The sequence below is a fragment of the Scyliorhinus torazame genome, chromosome 2 (assembly GCF_047496885.1).
Source record: "Scyliorhinus torazame isolate Kashiwa2021f chromosome 2, sScyTor2.1, whole genome shotgun sequence".
In the NCBI taxonomy this organism is placed as follows: Eukaryota; Metazoa; Chordata; class Chondrichthyes; order Carcharhiniformes; family Scyliorhinidae; genus Scyliorhinus; species Scyliorhinus torazame.
Genome location: NC_092708.1, coordinates 136,304,100 through 136,323,043, shown reverse-complemented (window position 1 = coordinate 136,323,043; position 18,944 = coordinate 136,304,100). Strand labels below are relative to the sequence as shown.

Genomic DNA, 18,944 nt, shown 5'->3' with positions numbered 1-18,944 from the left:
TCCTTTGCAAACTCCTTGAACGTGTTGTCACCTCCTAAACTTGTGCCATCTTTCCTGGAACTCCATGTTTGAATCTCTTGAATCAGGGATAGTGGGTGCATTTGTTATGATTTTGCAAAATTACCTAGATTCTGGAATTCTCCAAACAGATTGGAAGTTAGTAAATGTAATAGTGCTATTCAAGAAAGGAGGGAAAGAGAAAACAGGGAACTACAGGCCAGTTCCTCTGACATAGTCACCAGGAAAGTGCTAAAATATATTATTAAGGAAGTCTTAACAATGCACTTGGAAAGGTATAATATAATTAGAACAAGTCAAAATGGTTTTGCCAAAGGGAAATCCTGTTGGACAAATTTATTTGAGTTTTTTGGGGATACAACTAGTGGGGTTGATAAAGGGGGACCAGCAGATGTGGCATACTTCCATTTTCAAAAGTATTCAATAAGGCGCCACAGAAAAGGTTAATACACAAGACAAAGACTCCTGGAGTTTGAAGCGGTACATTAGCATGGATAGAGATTTGATTAACAGACAGGAAGAAGATAGTAGGGATCAGTGTAGTCTTTTTATGTTGATAAGCTGTTGCTAGTGGAGTAGTGCAAGGATCAATGCTGCAGCCTGAGCTACAATCTATGTAAATGACTCAGACAAAGATACGGAGTGATGCATCCAAGTTTGCTGATGATACAAAGCTAGGTGCAAATGCAAATTGCGAGGACACAAAGATGCTTCAAAGAGATAGACAGGTTAAGTGAGTAGGCAGCAAGGTTGTAGATGGAGTATAATGTGGTTAAATGTGAGGTTATTCACTGGTCATAAGAATAGAAAAGCAGAATATTTATAAAAAGGTGTGAAACTTGTAAATGTTCAGAGAAGCTTGGATATGCTCATACAATGAACATAAAAAGTTAGCATGTAGGTACTGTAAACAATTAGCATAGCAAATGGTATATTGACCATTATTGCATGGGGATTGAAGTACTGGAATAAATAAGTCTTGCTACAATTGTACACAGCTTTGGTGAGCTCATATCTAGAATACTGTGTACAATTTTTGTCTCCATATTTAAGGAAGGATAAATATCTTGGAGACAGTGAAAGTTCACTAGATTGGTCCCTGGGATGAGAGAGCGGTCCTCTGTTGAGAGGCTGAGTAAATTGGGTCTGTGTTCTCTGGAGTTCAGAAGAATGAGAGGTGATCTCATTATTTTCCCCAGCTGGGAATCTAGAACAACGGGACACAGATTTAGGATAAGGGCCTGATCATTTAGGACTGAAGTAAGGAGAAATTTCTTCATTCAAAAGGTTATGAATCTACCCCAATACCATCATGAAATATTTTGAAGGCTGAGAGACAGGATCCAGTCTCGTAATGAGAACAGGAAAAGTTGAAAAGTGGTCAAATACAATGTAATACATTGCTTCTGATGAAAGGTCAAAGACCTGACACGTTACTCTGTTTCTCATTCCACCGATGCCGCCAGAACTGTTGAGTATGTCCAGTATTTTCTGTTTTTATTTCAGTTCTCTACCATCCACAATATTTTACTTTTATTTCTACAATGAACTTCTATATGACGCCAAACTTTATGACACACATGCTCTATTTTTCTGCATTTTCTTCTCTTTTCTCCTTCATCAAAGGCTACAGAATAATGGAATAATACAAAAAGGAGGCCTTTGGTTTTAGCTCTATTTTGTTCTAACCCTTTGAAAAAGCTACCCAATTAGTCTCAGCATTTGCTCCTTCTGCCCACCAAATGCTTCCTCTTTTTTGCCACCATCCTCCCAAGTAGCACATTTGAAGTAATAACTGTTCGCTGCTTAATCTTTATTTCTTCAAGATACCTCTGATTCTCTTGCCGATTACCTTAAATCTGTGACTGTAATTAGCAATCCTTCTATCACTGAAACAAAACTTTCCTTATTTGCTCCTTTAAAACTGTTCGTGATTTTGAACACTTCCATTTAATCTCCCCTTTCGCCTCTGATCTAAGGAGAGAAAAACGATTTCTCACGATTCTCTATGTAACTGAAATCTTTCTGACTTGACTTAATTCTAGTAAATTTCTTCTGCACCCTTTCCAATGGCTTGACCTTTCCTAGAGTCTGGTGCCAAGAAATTGACCATAATAATCCAGCTGGGACCTAGCAAGTGGTCAATATAGTCTTGGCATAACTCCTTATGTTTTCAATGAATGGGCTGAAATCTTGCCACGGACACAGGAAACATGATCCAGGTCTGTTTTCGGATCAGAATTCCACCTCGAGTGAGAAACTGTGATGACAGTTCAGATTTTCATGAGGTGAGTCCTTAATTGGCATGGGAGACAAGGGCACGATTTGCCGGGAAAAAAAATCCAGTTGTGAGCTGGTTCAGCGGGATGTTTCCTGGCCCAAAAGCACCAGGAATGATCCCGCTATCGAACGGGACTCTGTTATTGTTTCCCACCGAGGCCGCACTTACCTTCATTTCCTGCACTGAGAAGCTCTGCTATTTTTTGAATGGTGCTCCGATATCAATCCTCTGACATGACCCCAGAACCCCTTCAAACCTACCTGTTGGAGGGTCCTTGAGCCCCCCGCATCCCAACTCATAAGGGCACCCCTGGGCCTGATCCCCACGTGGGCAAAATGTAAACATTGGCACTGGCAAGGTGCCCTGGTGGCAGTGCCTGGGTGCCTCCCTGCCCAGAGGCCGACTACGCGGGGGCCTCTGAATGCCTGGGAGATCCCCCCCAAGTGCCTGGTCCCCGTTTGTCGAGACCAGTGCGAAAAGGCGCTCGGCTAAAGTCTCTTTGGCGATACCGTTGTATCCCTGGGTGCTGGTTAGCTCTGGAAGAGTCATATTTAAGCATGCTTTAAATATGCAAATGTAGGCCCTTATGGTTGGGATTCGGATCGCAAAGTCTTGTGAGATCCTGTTAAATCTCGCGAGGCGTGTCGAACGGGGTAAACCGCGTGAGAGGCCTCTAGCAAGATTTACTGGCCACGTTGCCTGTCCACTGAGAATGTCCACTGTCCACTCAGGAGAATGTCCACTGAGGGTTTCCTGTCCACTGAGAATGAGTGGGTTGGAATAGAGGTGAGTCAGATGAAATTTGGGGCTTATTTAGACACCCCATAACAGTCATTACTGAGGTTGCTGGTTGTCTTGATGGAGCTTATTCCAAGGTCTTCCACTGAAACTCATCTCTTGTCAACAAACCTTTTTTTTTGATGACTGAATTGACCTCAATTGGGAGGAGAGCAGAATTCCTGTCCTATCTTCCCTCCAGACCCTACCTTGAAATTGACAATGACCCCCAGGCACCCACCTCCCCCACAATAATATTTTCAAGGAGCCCTGCCTCTGTCCTCACCTGGGGCTGGATTCTGTGCCCTGCCGTGCCACATTTCTGTTTCACCCTGCCGGCGGGATGCTCCGTTACGGCAGCTGGTCAATGGGGTTTCCTATTGTGGGGCAGCCCCACGCCGTCGGGAAACCCCCGGGCTGCCAGCAAAATGGAGCATCCCACCGGCGGAGAATCCAGACTTGAGGGGGCCCCCAAAATGCAGCTAAATGCCTCTACTCATAAAGCCAAGGATCCAATATGCCTGTTAAACAGCCTTCTGAACTTGCCTTGCCACCTTCAAAGTCTGTATGCCACACCCAGATTTCTCTGTACCTGCACACTCTTTAAAATTGCGTGAGAGGATCAATATTTTGTTCTTTTTTTGTCATAATGTTTTTGTAAGTTAACACCTTTGGGTGGTTGACTGGAGATTGTAACATTTAAGTCATAGTCCAAATATGTGCAGGTTAGGTGGATTGGTCATGCTAAATTGCCCTTAAAGGTTAGGTGGGGTTATGGGGATAGGGTGGAGGCGTGGACCTAGGTAGGGTGCTCTTTCCAAGGAAGGGTTGGGGGTGTGTTGAAGGTAGGGGGGGTTGATGAGAGGGTTGTGGGCGGTATGGAGATGGTGGATGCTTGTATGGGAGTGAAAAGATCTCGGGGGGGGGGTGGGGCGGGAAGGCAGTGAGGGGGGCGGGAAGGCAGTGGTGTCCATGCTGCGAGCTGCCGAGCGCGGTCCCGGCGAATCGGCTGGCGAGCTTTCATTTGCTGCGAGAAGCCCATGGGGCCTCATTAAGTGGACCAATTAACATTGAATAGTATTCTCCTCACTTCTGATTGCACTGGCTATAGAGCCGCTGGCAATTGCTCTGAGGGCCTCAAGGGGCTGGTCCGGGGGGCGGTGGGGGGCAGCACAGAGTCTCGCTGTATGCGGACGACCTGCTTCTGTATGTTTCAGATCCAGTTGAGGGGATTGAAGAAATCATGGGAATTTTAGGGGAATTCGGCCGGTTTTCGGGGTACAAGCTTAATATGAGGAAGAGCGAGATGTTTTTGCCAAGGTGCCACACAAAAGGTTGCTGCATAAGATAAGGATGCATGGCATTAAGGGTAAAGTAGCAGCATGGATAGAGGATTGGTTAATTAATAGAAAGCAAAGAGTGGGGATTAATGGGTGTTTCTCTGGTTGGCAATCAGTAGCTAGTGGTGTCCCTCAGGGATCAGTGTTGGGCCCACAATTGTTCACCGTTTACATAGATGATTTGGAGTTGGGGACCAAATGCAATGTGTCCAAGTTTGCAGACGACACTAAGATGAGTGGTAAAGCAAAAAGTGCAGAGGATACCGGAAGCCTGCAGAGGGATTTGGATAGGTTAAGTGAATGGGCTACGGTCCGGCAGATGGAATACAATGTTGACAAATGTGAGGTTATCCATTTTGGTAGGAATAACAGCAAAAGGGATTATTATTTAAATGATAAAATGTTAAAACATGCTGCTGTGCAGAGACCTGGGTGTGCTAGTGCATGACTCGCAAAAAGTTGGTTTACAGGCGCAACAGGTGATTAAGAAGGCAAATGGAGCTTTGTCCTTCATTGCTAGAGGGATTTAAGACTAGGGAGGTTATGCTGCAATTGTATAAGGTGTTATTAAGGCCACACCTGGAGTATTGTGTTTAGTTTTGGTCTCCTTACCTGAGAAAGGATGTACTGGCGCTGGAGGGTGTGCAGAGGAGATTCACTAGGTTAATCCCAGAGTTGAGGGTGTTGGATTACGAGGAGAGGTTGAGTAGACTGGGACTGTACTCGTTGGAATTTAGAAGAATGCGGGGGGATCATATAGAAACATATAAAATCATGAAGGGAATAGATAGGATAGATACGGGCAGGTTGTTTCCACTGGCGGGTGAAAGCAGAACTAGGGGGCATAGCCTCAAAATAAGGGGAAGTAGATTTAGGACTGAGCTTAGGAGGAACTTCTTCACCCACAGGGTTGTGAATCTATGGAATTCCTTGCCCAGTGAAGCAATTGAGTCTCCTTCATTAAATGTTTTTAAGATAAAGATAGATAGTTTTTTGAAGAAAAAGGGATTAAGGGTTATGGTGTTCGGGGCGGAAAGCGGAGCTGAGTCCACAAAGATCAGCCATGATCTCATTGAATGGCGGAGCAGGCTCGAGGGGCCAGATGGCCTACTCCTGCTCCTAGTTCTTATGTTCTTATGTTTGCGATTCAGGCGAGGGGTCAGGAGAGGCGACTGGGGGAACTGCCGTTTAGATTGGTAGGGGACAGTTTCAGGTACCTAGGTGTCCATGTGGCGCGGGATTGGGACCGGCTAAATAAATTGAACTTGGCCCGGTTGGTGGATCAGATGAAAGATAATTTCCGGAGATGGGATGCGCGCCCGTTGTCTCTAGCTGGTAGAGTCCAAACGGTGCAAATGATGGTTTGTATTTGAGTGTCTCGCCATCTTCATTCCGCGGTTCTTTTTTAAGCGGGTCAATAAAGTTATTGCGGGCTTTGTATGGGGGGGGGCAAGTCCCCGCGAGTGAGGAGGGTAATGCTGGAGCGGAGCCGGGGAGAGGGAGTGCTGACGCTGCCGAACGTTAGCAATTATTACTGGGCGACTAACATAGCCATGATTAGGAACTGGCTGTTGCTGGTGGGTGGCGGGGGTGGTCGGCATGGGTGCGAATGGAGGTGTTTTCTTGCAGGGGCACAAGTTTGGGGGCGCTGGTAACTGCGCCTCTGCTGTTCCCGCCGGCGCTGTACTCCACCAGCCCTGTGGTGGTGGCAGACTTGAGAGTCTGGGGGAAATGGAGGAGACATGGAGCAGTGGGAGCATCGGTCTGGTCCCCAATTTGCGATAATCACCAGTTTGCCCCGGGGAGGATGGATGGGGGGGTTCCGTATATGGCGGAGAGCGGGGATTGAGAGGATGGGGGACTTGTTTATAGAGGGGGGCTTTCTGAGTATGAGGGTGCTGGAGGAGAAGTTTGCATTGGTGGGGGGAAACAAATTTCGATATCTGCAGGTGCGGGACTTTCTGCGTAGACAGGTACCAACCTTCCCACTCCTGCCGCTAAGGGGGATTCAGGATAGGGTGGTTTCTAGAGGGCGGATTGGTGAAGGGAGCATTTCTGACATTTACAAGGAGCTTATGGGATCAGAGGAGACGCAGACCGAGGAGCTGAAGCAAAAGTGGGAGGAGGAGCTGGGGGGAAGAGATGGAGGATGGTCTATGGGCGGACGCGTTGAGTAGAGTCAACGCGACCGCAACTTGTGCTAGATTCAGCCTGATTCAGTTCAAGGTCGTGCACCGGTCTCACATGACAGTGGCCCGGATGAGCAGATTCTTTGGGTGGAGGATAGGTGCACAAAATGTGCGGGAGGACCAGTGAACCATGTCCACATGTTTTGGGCATGTCGAAAGCTGAGGGGATTTTGGCAGGGGTTTGCTGACGTCATGTCCAAGGTATTAAATACAAGGGTGGCATTGAGTCCAGAGGTGGCGACGTTCGGGGTGTCGCAGGATCCGGGAATCCAGGAGGAGAAAGAGGCAGACGTTCTGGCCTTTGCTTCCCTGGTAGCCCGGAGGCTGATATTACTAGCATGGAGGGACTCAAGGCCCCAAAGTCGGAGACCTGGCTTTCGGACATGGCTGCTTCCTCTGCCTGGAGAAAATTAAGTTCGCCATGAGAGGGTCACTGCTAGGGTTCGCTCGGAGGTGGCAACCATTCATCGACTTCATCGCGGAGAATTCATCGTCAGGAGAGGGGGGGTGGCGGGGAAGAGGGGGTTAGCTTAGCGTAGATTAGGGGATTAATTAATGGTGGGACCTGTGGGGGAGGGAGGTGGTATTTGCACTATGTTTATATTTTTATGTACATTGTTTATATTGCTGCTGTTACAATGCCCAAAAATACCTCAATAAATGTTTATTTTTTTAAAAATTGAATAGCGTTGCAGGCCTTATTGGGCCGCGTGCCGGGAATATTTTGGCAGTTCCCGCTCACTACCGCACATAAGAAATATTTCCGGAGAATCGTGCCTTTTGTCACTTTTTTGGGCCCCGGGGATTTTCTCACTGGTTTAGTCCACACTTCGAATTTTTTTCAGCACTGGGAAGCCAACCTCAGAGGTCAGACCGCCATTTTGAAAGAGTGCCGCAATCTCGAAGTGAGCTTGTGGGCAACCCACACACATTGGCATTGGCATCCCCCCACTACATGGGCATTACCCCCCCACCCCCTCCCCCCCAAGTGAGGACACCCCGCTATGCGGTCTCTGGTGGGCCCCACTCTTCAGGCCCCCCGAAGCCCCCTTACAGCACACCCCTTCCAGGACCCCCACCCTTCACCACCCCCCCCCCCCCCCCACCTACTCCCAGAGGCCACTACATACCTGCCCTGCACACCCCCACCCTTCAAATCACCCTCCACTCTCCTTTCATTGGCATGGCCCCCTAGGGCCCTAACCCGTGGCAGTGGCACCTGGGCAGTGCTCCTGCCAGCTTGGCAGTGCCACCTGGGTACCTTGGCAATGCCAGGGTGGCAATGCCAAACTGCCAGCTGGGGGTGCAAGGTGCCCATGTTCCAGGGGGAGGGTCAAGGGGCCATCCTGCACTATCCCTGACCACCTAGGGGCCTTCAATGTCCTGGGAGACCACCCGGATGCTGTTCCGCCTGGTCCATATTCATGTGGATCAGTACTGATTGGCACCTGGATACAGCCTCCATGGGGAGGCCGGTGGATCAAGAAAGGCTGCTAGATCCTGGGTAGGTGTGCCTTAAGTAGGTTTAAGACCTAATTAAACCAATGCCGTTTGTTCGCGCCCCATTTGGGCGGAGTTCTAATTCCAATGCTTCGCGGGACTTTGGTGTATCCCGCGAGGCATGGAGGCTGCTGGGAGGACCACGGAAGGCCTCGCCTCAGATTTACCAGCCATGTTACACTCTCCCTCGAGTGCAACATGGCCACTGAATTGCGCCCTATGTGCGTTTCTGCAAGAATTCCACCTAGAGGCTTTAAAGGTTTTTGTGACTCACTGTCATTTGCGTGCATTGTTGAGAAATTTGAGGAACCTGTCTTGATGGTGTCTGCCATATAATGTGATGTGTTCAGGCACAGTTTGTTTGCCTGTTAATTCATGTTTACCTCATGGTAATTCTGTATGTGACAATGTAAGACAGAACATTGACTGTTTGCTTTGTTGATTTTTGTACAGTAATAAAATGTCTTCTGTTTGTTTAAAATCATAGAATCTTGTGGCTTTACCCCCTTAGTAAGTAACTGGAATTTCAAATTTAATCAATTTTAACAATAGGTTACTGGTCTTTAATCGGATCATAACGAAATTGGTGGTCTTGTTTTGGATTCTATCAAAATTTGGGAGACTGGTCTGAATTATAACATTTGTCCAATTTACTTTATATTGCCTTTCCTCATTCTTTCTACCAAAACTGATCAATTTGCAATTCTCTTACTAGCCCTTCTCCCATATCCCTGCAAATATTTTTCCTTTGGGTATATTTTTAACTCCCTTTTGAAACTTACTATCAAATCAATCCCCAGCACCCTTTCAGGCTGTGTAATTGAAATTAAAAATAACTCACTCAGCAATAAAGGACGAGATTCTCTGGCCTCCCAGTGGTGTGTTTCTAAGTGGTAGGAGGCAGCCCGCTGTTGGACGGTGGCGGAATGTTCTGGTCCGGCCGCTGTCAATGGAATTTCCCATCAAATTCACACCACATTGGTGGGAAACCCATGGGGGGTGGGGATGGGGGTCAATGGGGCCAGAAGATTGCACTTGCAAGTTCTCCCTATTATTCCTCTCCATTTCTCTTGTTCTTTTTCCTATTACATTAAGTGCGGGCACTCTAGTTACTGTCTCTTCTGCCACTGCAAAGTTTCTCTTTATTTGATAAAAACCCTTCATGATTTTCAACTTTTGTTTCCAGTTAATCGGCAATTTAGGGTGGCCAATCCACCTCCCTGCGCATCCTCGATGCCGTGAAGTAGCAGTGCTAACCACGGCACCACCATGCCGCCCCTCTTCATGATTTTCAACACCTCTATTAAATCGTCCCTTAACTTGCACTGCTTTTGAGGAGAATGACTCCAACCTTTCTAGTTTGTTCATGTAACTGATGTCCATCATTGCTGATACCATGTTACAGGTACACTGTCTCAAAACTAGCTATCTGAAAAACAGGTATTTTTATTAGCTGCCATGCATCAAATTTAATTGTTATTAAATGAATAGGGTAACTTAGCAGGACAATTCGTCTGGGTGCTGCATTGCCTCAGTGGCACACTGGACTAGTTATCGTCATCACATGCTGGGCTTTTGCCATTCTCTGGGTAATCCAGCTAACTCTTGACCCCACCTGACCCGGCTTGATCTGCCCAACCAGTACTTTGAATCTAGCACAGCCTGCAAGTCAGGCTTACTTCTTGCCTTATTTTTTTTCCCAAATGTTATTTCTTCACTATTTTGAATTCTTTTTTCAAACTTTAATAGAAAGAAAATATTCACTTGTTGTCAAGTGTCTCCTATTAATTAAATTAATTCAGATTTTTTTTTCTATGACGAGCATCAAGATCCAAAATCTGGCACAGACTTGGCCCCGAGGTTGCTGGTTTTGAGGCAACACCTGTAGTAAATCTCTGCTCATCTCTAAGCCTTGAAATCCATCCTAAGTTTTGCTGCCCAGAGTTGGACACAATTCACCAGCTGGTGCCTAGTCAGTTATTTCTAACAGTTTAGCATAACTTCCTTGCTTCTGTACACTATGCCTCTGCCAGTCTATTCGTTCTTAATATCTCCTTTCAGTTTGAGAATACTTTTTTTTAAGATAAATTTAGAGTACCCAATTATTATTTTTTTCCCAATTAAGGGGCAATTTAGCGTGGCCAATTCACCTAACCTGCACATCTTTTTTGAGTTGTGGGGATGAAACCCACACAGGCACGGGGTGAATGTGCAAACACCACACGGACAGTGACCCAGGGCCGGGATTCGAACCTGGGTCCTCAGAGCTGCAGTTCCTGTGCTAACCACTGTGCCACCGTGCTGCCCTGAGAATACTTAATATTTTGTTGTGAAGTCTGTTTCATAGATTATCATAGAATTTACAGTGCAGAAGGAGGCCATTTGGCCCATCGAGTCTGCACCGGCTCTTGGAAAGAGCACCCTACCCAAGGTCCACACCTCCACCCTATCCCCATAACCCAGTAACCCCACCCAACCCTAAGGGCAATTTTGGACACTAAGGGCAATTTATCATGGCCAACCCACCTAACCTGCACATCTTTGGACTGTGGGAGGAAACCGGAGCACCCGGAGGAAACCCACGCGCACACGGGGAGGATGTGCAGACTCCGCACAGACAGTGACCCAAGCCGGAATCGAACCTGGGACCCTGGAGCTGTGAAGCAATTGTGCTATCCACAATGCTACCGTGCTGCCTCTAAATTGTTTCAATATCACTACATTTCTGTCTCATTTGGATTTAATGATATGCTATGACGTTGTTGTGTCTTAAGTTTTAACATTGTAATTTTTATTCCTGGTTTCTTCTTGTGCTTTAGGTAACCTCCAGGCAGTGGATGTTTGCAGCTTTAGTAGTCGTCACAGGCTGCTGCGATTTGGTTTCTCAGCCATGTTTGGCTTTGGTGGGACAACATTGGCCTTAGCAGAAAAATATCGTTGGATGCCTTCCAACCAGCGGAAAGAGTTTGCTGTTATCAAAGCATTGACAAATCTCAAGTAAGAGGGTCTGTTTGGTGTCCAACATGTCTGTTGCCCTCTTTTCACAATATAGAGAAAAATAAATAAATTCTTCCTTCAGCTCCAAGTTGGTTCTTTCTACAAATAAGTTCAGCCTATTTGTTTGATTTAATCTATGAATGAGAGTTGAGCATTGTCTGGGAGTTTAATTTCAATAAATAAATCTTTGCACGATACTCAAATGTGTTTCATGGTTTTAGGCCGGAGGACTGTGAATTATCATTTCTACCAACAGAAAATGCTCACATGGCAGATCAGAAAGGCAAAAGGTAGGTGATAAATAGTTCAGCTTGCTTATTAACTGCTCAAGCTTCAGTTCGCAAAATTCTTTCAGGTAACATTTCCTGTTAACATGATATTCCAACAGAACCAAATGAATTATCTATCCATTCCAAGAAAGATCATCCACATATGAGATGGATTGAGATCCCAAGCCAGGATATGAATCAGGCAATGGGGAGTGAAAAGTAAGGAGACAGTATAGTCAGGGGACAGAGACTGTTCTCTGCAACTGTGTTTGGGAATTCTAAAGGTCATGTTTCCTGTCCACAGCCACGGTTAAGAACACCTACCTCCTCACAACAGGAGAACTTGGAGTGGAGGAGGAGGATCCAATACTGCGATCCAAGTAGGAACCAAGGACTTGGGTAGAAGAGGACTGAAATTCTGTTGAGGAAGTTTGAGGGACTGAGTCCAAATTAATATGCAGAATCTCAAAGGTAATAATCTCTGGATTACTACCTGAGCCAAGCACAGATCAGAGTTGAATGGCATAGAACCATAGAATTCCTACAGGGCGGCACGGTAGCACAGTGGTTAGCACTGTTGCTTCACAGCGCCAGGGACCTGGGTTCGATTACCGGCTTGGGTCACTGTCTACGCGGAGTCTGTATGTTTTCTTCGTGCCTGCGTGGGTTTCGTCCTTGTGCTCCGGTTTCCTCACAAAGTCCAAAGGTGTGCAGGTTAGATGGATTGGCTATTCTAAATTGCCCTTCGTGCCAAAAATGGTTAGGTGGGGTTACTGGGTTACGGGGATAGAGTTGAGAAACGGGCTTAAGAAGGTGCATTTGCAAGGGCCGATGCAGACTCAATGGGCCAAATGGCCTCCTTCTGCACTGTAAGTTCTATGAAGCAGGAGGCCATTCTGCCCATTGAGTCTGCAACAACCCTCTGAAAGAGCACCCTACCAAGGCCCACTCCCCTAACCCCACCTATCTCCATAACCCTACCTAACCTGCACATCTTTGGACACTTAAGGGGAAATACAAAATGGCCAATCCACCTAACCTGCAAATCTTTGGATTGTGGGAGGAAACCGGAGCACCCGGAGGAAACTCAACACAGACAGTCACCCAAGGCGGAATTGAACCCCTGTCCCTGGCGCTGTGAGGCAGCAGTGCTAACCACTGTGCCACCATGCCGCAGATATGTCTGAACAAATGATGTGGATGAGAAGGGTTTGATTCATAGAGGACTGGCAGCAATACTGGCAAAAGAGTGAGCTGTTCCATTGGGATATGCTCTACTTAAATCGGCTGGAACCTAGCGAATCAAATAGCTAGGGTGGTAGAAAACACTTTAATAAAAAGTGTGTGGGGGTGGGGAGGTTTCGTGTGAGGGAATATTTAGAAATCTAAAAGAGGAGTCAAGGCCCTATAGCAATGTAACAATTTAGGTAAAGATAAGTAAATAAACCAGATCTAATGGAGAATTAAAAATTCACTTACTCCTGACTACACTGGCGCTAACATTGTTGGCTAATTTCGATGCAAGATAATGTTGATGCAGTAATTTGAATACTAAATCGATGTGGGGGTGCAGAGTATCTATGATGGCAACTTTTGGATTTCTTTTTTATCTGTACTGCAGAAACTTCTATTGCCATCGGATTTCCTTCATAGTAATGATGAACAATGGTATCCTTGCTATTATTCTCATTACATATTGCAGTTATTATATTTTGCTATCTGAATGGATTGGCTTTGGATAGTGACAGTGACAGATTTCTTATTCTTTCAATTTGTTTTAGAAATGAAGATGAAAGAAATACGATTGAACAATGTAGTAAGTACTGAATGTGAGCTGCAATTTAAAAACAGATGTATTCAGTGGTGGAATTTTATCATTTTTGCATCAATTGCTGGCTCAGGCAGGAAAACTGGCATGCAGCTTGCTGGCTGTATAGCCAGTATTTCTTGCTAGATAATCCAGCACTTGATGCAAAGAAAAATGGTAGCGTGGCCCATGCTGGCGGGATGGGGCCAGAAAAAGACGGTAATGGCGGGAATCCCGAGAAAGGATGCCTCCAACCTCCGATAACGTCAAAAGATGAAGATCTTTCCCCCCCACATACAGTGAATCCCTCCATCCAGCATCCTGCCCCTTGGCAGTGCAAGGGGGCAATACCAGGGCATTGCCCGGGTATGTCCCTCTCCCTCCCTGGTGGGTTCCCTTCACCTATTTCCCATTTTTGAAAAACAGTTGTAAATGTGATGTCATGTCAACAAAGGAGGAATTCCTAATATGGGGGCCGATATGGCAGGGAGCCCCTCTAATTATATTTAAATGTACTGAAATGAGATTCCCTTCCTGGGTGAGAACCTCAATACATCACTGGCGGGGCCGTGTGGAAATTGATATCTTGCCAGTGAGATTCTTATTTTCCAGCTCTGGCGGGATTTTGCACCCACGTCAACATCTGTGTTCACAGGAACGCGGTTGCAACCCCCCCCCCCCCCCCCCCCCCCAAAGAATTTGAAATGTCTTTGTAGTATCCTTCTGCAATAACATTATTTTGCTGTGCATTTCAGATGAAGATAAATGGCAAACCATGCAGACACATTTTCTCAATATTAGTGTTATGGCCATTCCATGTCTTTGTTCTATGGCACCAAGAGGCCTTGCACCTAATACCAGGTCAGTGGATTTAGAGAAATAGGCCAGTACCTATAATATTTGTCCTCCCTCTGAGGTTTTGGATTCCTTTCTAGAAATATGTACTGTGATGTAGATATTCTGGACCCTTATGAGGGCATGGACTGCAGTTGGCACAGAAATCTTGTTTTTTTAAATAGTTGCTGGTTGTGTCTGCTGAGGTCATGGTTGAAATAATCATTGGATAATGCTCAGATTAGGCTTAATGACAAGTCAGATTTTAGAAAATCACGTCTGCTTCCATTAGTCAAGGACATCACGCAACCCTGCTTAAATGATTAGTCTTCAACCAGTAAAGCAACTTTCTCAAAGCACTTAAAAGCTACAGGTAAAACAAATGCACATAAACCATTTGTAACACTAAATCAAAATGTTACAGACTCGGATTATTCGGATCAAATACACACTGAAATACTGTAGTCAACTTGCAGCATTTCTTTTTTCCGCTGTTTAGAGATTTCTGTTATGTTTATGTGACGTGGGTGTTGCTAGCGAGGCAATAGTGCATTTATAATAATTAGTAAACTCTTAACACATTCATGACATGTGTATGGCATCCCTGTTCACTATTTTACAGGCCTCATTAATTCATTCATTTTTAATACTCATCCACTAATATTACCAACAGTAATTTGTTGTCTCCAGACATATTAACAAATCAATCCAGAAACACTTTACCACAATAATAGTTTTAAATTCATTATTTAAACTGAACATAATGTGCCTTTATGAGTATTTAATTTTCTATTTTAGGTTGGACAATGGAAGCATGTCACTTATTGCTGTGCAAAACAGTTCACGAGCAGATTTTATAAAGCACCTAAAACGATATGGTAACCGACAGAATCAGGTAAACTTAAACATATGGCATTCTTTATTAGATCCACTAATTAGTTTTCCTGGATTAATAAATAACAAATACTATAGACTTCTCCTAATTGTGTTAGCGTGCTTCTCTCCTAAAGGGAATTCGTTTCCTGTCACAAGACATCAGGTATTGGATTGTTACTTAATATAACACATGGTACAATCTAATCCAGATTAGCTCTTTTCAGTCCGTCTGTTAGTGGAAAGGGTTTACAATCCACTCTTTTGCCACTCTATAAACAGTTGTTTGTGGAGCAGTCTGACTTTTAAACAATAATAAATTAAATTACATTTATAAAGACTAATGTATTTATGTTTAGGGTAGAGGGGTCAATTACTAGAGGGCATAGTTTTAAGGTGCGAGATGCAAGGTTTAGAGCAGATGTAAGAGGCAAGTTTTTTTACACAGAAGGTAGTGGGTGCCTGGAACTCGCTGCCGGAGCAGGTGGTGGAAGCAGGGACGATAGTGACGTTTAAAGGGCGTCTTGACAAATACATGAATAGGATGGGAATAGAGGGATACGGACACCGGAAGTGTAGAAGATTTTAGTTTAGACGGGCAGCATGGTTGGCGCAGGCTTGGAGGACCGAAGGGCCTGTTCCTGTGCTGTACTTTTCATCTCCAGTTTGGTTTGTTACCTTTTTGGGGTTTTTGCAACAATTTCCTCAGATGACCATTAAGTGAGTCCTCACTCCCTATGAACTACAGTGTGAATGAACTTGTAAGCTAATGACTCAAAATAAATGACTCCCAAAAATAATTGACAATGGATCAATCACTGTTTTAATTAATTTTTAAATTCTAAGCTGAATAAACATTAATTTATGCCTTTGTACATTGTCTGTCTCTCCTTATAGTTTGATTTTCCCTTTGTGGAGACATATACAGTCCAGGAAGTTAAAATCCGTTCAAAGATTGATTGCGGATGGACCGACATGGAATCAGAGGAGAATGCTGATTTTCATTCACGTCACCAGTCTGTGATCTCTCCGAAAGGAAGCTGTCCATGGAATGTTGATGGTGACTTAATGGAGGGAACTTCAGAGGTTCACATAAAGTAAACAATGAATATTTACAGATACAACAGTCAGATTTTTGAAGCAGTCTTTTAATGTCACGATTTGTACATAGTTTCATTTGAGGATAACTATGAGTAAAAAATTCAAAAACCAAAGAGAACAAAACCACTTGGTTTAATCCCATGAGTTGAAACTTATTCAAGTGGTGCAGATGTTTTATCACATAGTTTATTAATGAGCCATTTATGTTTGTAGTTCATGACTTACATTATTGAAACACCATCTATTGGCAAGCATATATAATGGATCACAATGAAATTTTCTGAATTTTGTAAATTATTTTTTCCACTTGACTTTCATAGAATCCACCCACAGCTAATTACTATGTATGGAAGGAATATTGAAGAATTTGATGATCATACAGTAAAGTGCAGCTGCCTAAAGTGAAGATAATACCAAAATATTCATCAAACATTGCTGAAGGAGATGAATCAGGATTATTTTAGACCATAGCCACAGTGAAGCTCCTTGCAACTAATTTTACTTTTAGAAAATGAGTGCACTATATTAAGTTATATATTTGTGTAACATATTTAAGTATAAATTTTATAGTTTTGAAATTTTGTTTCCTGAAAAGTGTACTTTTGAGAATGCGTTGAATACCAATTTGTGATATTAGAGGAAGATTTTGTGTGAATTGTGTAGTAAAATTGTAAATATGTTTACATCACCAATTTTGCCACATGTAGCACAAAGAGCTGCACATTCTAGGAGAGTAGTTCAAACAATTTCATGCTGCAATCAAAAGAATGAGGACGTGTGTATGACCTGTTGATTATTTTATACTCTTCAAAATTACAGGGATATTATAGTAAGAAACTGGTAGAATACTCAATCGTAGAATTTGTAAAAACACAGTGGTGCAGTGGTTACCAATGCATGCCTCACGATCCTTGGTACAATCCCGGCTCTGGGTCACTGTCCGTGTGGAGTTTTCACATTCTCTCCGTGTTTGCATGGGTTTTGCCCCCACAAACCAAAGATGTGCAGGGTAGGTGGATTTGCCATGCTAAATTACCCCTTAATTGGAAAAAATTAATTGGGTACTCTTTAAAAAAAAATTTTAATTGTAAAGTCCCTTCATGGCAAACTCTGAAAACACAGACAGAAAGATAATTTGGTAATTTAAGAAATGTATTTTATAGTATGCATTATATTTTGAGGTTAAAAAAATAGAGTTTTACAAGCAGAATATAGATTATGAAATTCTAAACAAAATGTCTAAGCTTCCTTTGTAGTGATCCATTTTATTATAAAAGATTTATCCAATTTTTGGATTTCTACATTGTGATGGGACATGTATATGTTTGGTGTAACTTATTGAATTTGGTTTACGATTGTCTTTAAAATGTTAAAAAAACCCTTCCGGCTTCCAATAGTTTACTAATTAATTTTAATCTCTTATTAGTCTTCCACTAGAGGGAGAAGTGGAACTCTTCAAGCTAATAGATACGCTCATGATTCTAAGCAACTTCCCTCATCAGTTTGTTATTCTGTATTACTTGTCCAGTTCCAAAACACTTCAGAGTATAACGTGATCAGACATTCTGAACATTAGAAAATCTAAATTATTTTGTACTTGTCTGTCTTACAAAAATTAAGCTCCATATTTCTACCTCATAATTAAATTTGATTAAATAATGGTCTCTTCCAATGTGGCATTTCCAGGTAGGCATCTTTAGAAACTTAAGCTTATCACAAAATTACAGAGTAGGCCCATTGTGTCTGTGCCAGCTCTCCAAATGAGCAGTTGAGTATTCCCCCACCTCCCCATAGCCCTGAACATTGTTCCTTTTCAGCTAATAATCCAATTCCCTCTTGAATGCCTCAAGTGAACTTGCCTCCACCACACTCTTAGGCAACTGATTCCAGATCTTAACCACTCGCTGTGAAAAATTTTCTCCTAGTGTCTCCATAGCTTCTTTTGCCAATTACCTTAAATCTGTGTCCTGTGTTCTTGATCCTTCCAACAGTGGGAAACAGTTTTCCCTGATCTACTTTGTCCAGGCCCCTCATGATTTAGAATATGTCTATCCAATCTAACTTCTCCAATCTACCTACTTAACTGAAGTTTTTCATCCCTGACACCATTCTTTTTTAAAATTCATTTTAATTTGTTTACAATATCTGGGCATAAGCCAGCATTTATTGTCCATCCCTAATTGCTCTTCAGAAGGTGGTGATGAATTGCCTTCTTGAACCGCTGCACTCTCTCTAATGCTTTCACATCTTTCCGAAAGTGTGGCATCCAGAACTGGGCACAATACTTCAATTGAGGCTGAATCAATGTTTTATTTTAACATCGCCTCCTTGCCCTTGTTCTCTGTGCCACAATTAATAATCCTGGCATTTTGTAAAATTTATTGACCCGTCTCTCAACCTGTCATTCCACCTTTGATACCTCATGCACATATATATAGCACTCCCTTTAGAATTGCACAGTTTGTTTTGTAATGCCTTGCTGTGTTCTTGTGAATAAAATAAGTAATTTCACACTTCTCTGTATTGAAGTTCTACGCTATCATCCTCACAGTTCATAATACGTCCAAGTTTAGTATTAAATGCAACAAAGAACAATAAAGCATATAAACAGGCCCTTCGACCAAGCCTGCGCTGACCTTGGTACTTGCCTAAATCCCAGGCAGCGCATTCCATATATTCACCACCCTCTGTATAAAAAAACTTGCCTCGCACATCAGTTTTAAACTTTTCCACACACACGTTAAATCTAATACCTGACTCTTCTACCCCAGGAAAGAGCATCTGATTATCCACTCTGTCCATGCAACTGTTGAAAGAGTGTTGCTCTTTTTAGCATTAGTTTATTAGCTCTGATTATGTCACCTTTGCTCACGAGTCGCCAGGTATCTTTCTGATACCGCCACGTGGTTCAAGCTCAAGTTATGATTAATAAGTCAGCACACCGCTTAGTAAGATTGA

General features: G+C 43.6%; 1 protein-coding gene across 5 annotated transcripts in view; it reads left to right on the top strand.

The window, feature by feature from the left end:
* The window catches only part of cerkl (CERK like autophagy regulator), a 252,536-nt gene that overhangs the window by 209,447 nt on the left and 24,145 nt on the right, over nucleotides 1-18,944 (top strand). For 3 of the 5 annotated variants that reach the window (XM_072477565.1, XM_072477571.1, XM_072477558.1), the window contains 7 exons: nucleotides 10,925-11,102; nucleotides 11,324-11,392; nucleotides 13,153-13,187; nucleotides 13,934-14,039; nucleotides 14,811-14,907; nucleotides 15,783-15,982; nucleotides 16,307-16,387. In XM_072477565.1, the coding sequence (XP_072333666.1) occupies nucleotides 10,925-11,102; nucleotides 11,324-11,392; nucleotides 13,153-13,187; nucleotides 13,934-14,039; nucleotides 14,811-14,907; nucleotides 15,783-15,982; nucleotides 16,307-16,387 (766 nt within the window). Of the gene's footprint in view, nucleotides 1-10,924; nucleotides 11,103-11,323; nucleotides 11,393-13,152; nucleotides 13,188-13,933; nucleotides 14,040-14,810; nucleotides 14,908-15,782; nucleotides 15,983-16,306; nucleotides 18,503-18,944 lie in introns of those variants that run through there. The other 2 variants (XM_072477569.1, XM_072477570.1) reach the window with 2 other exon arrangements.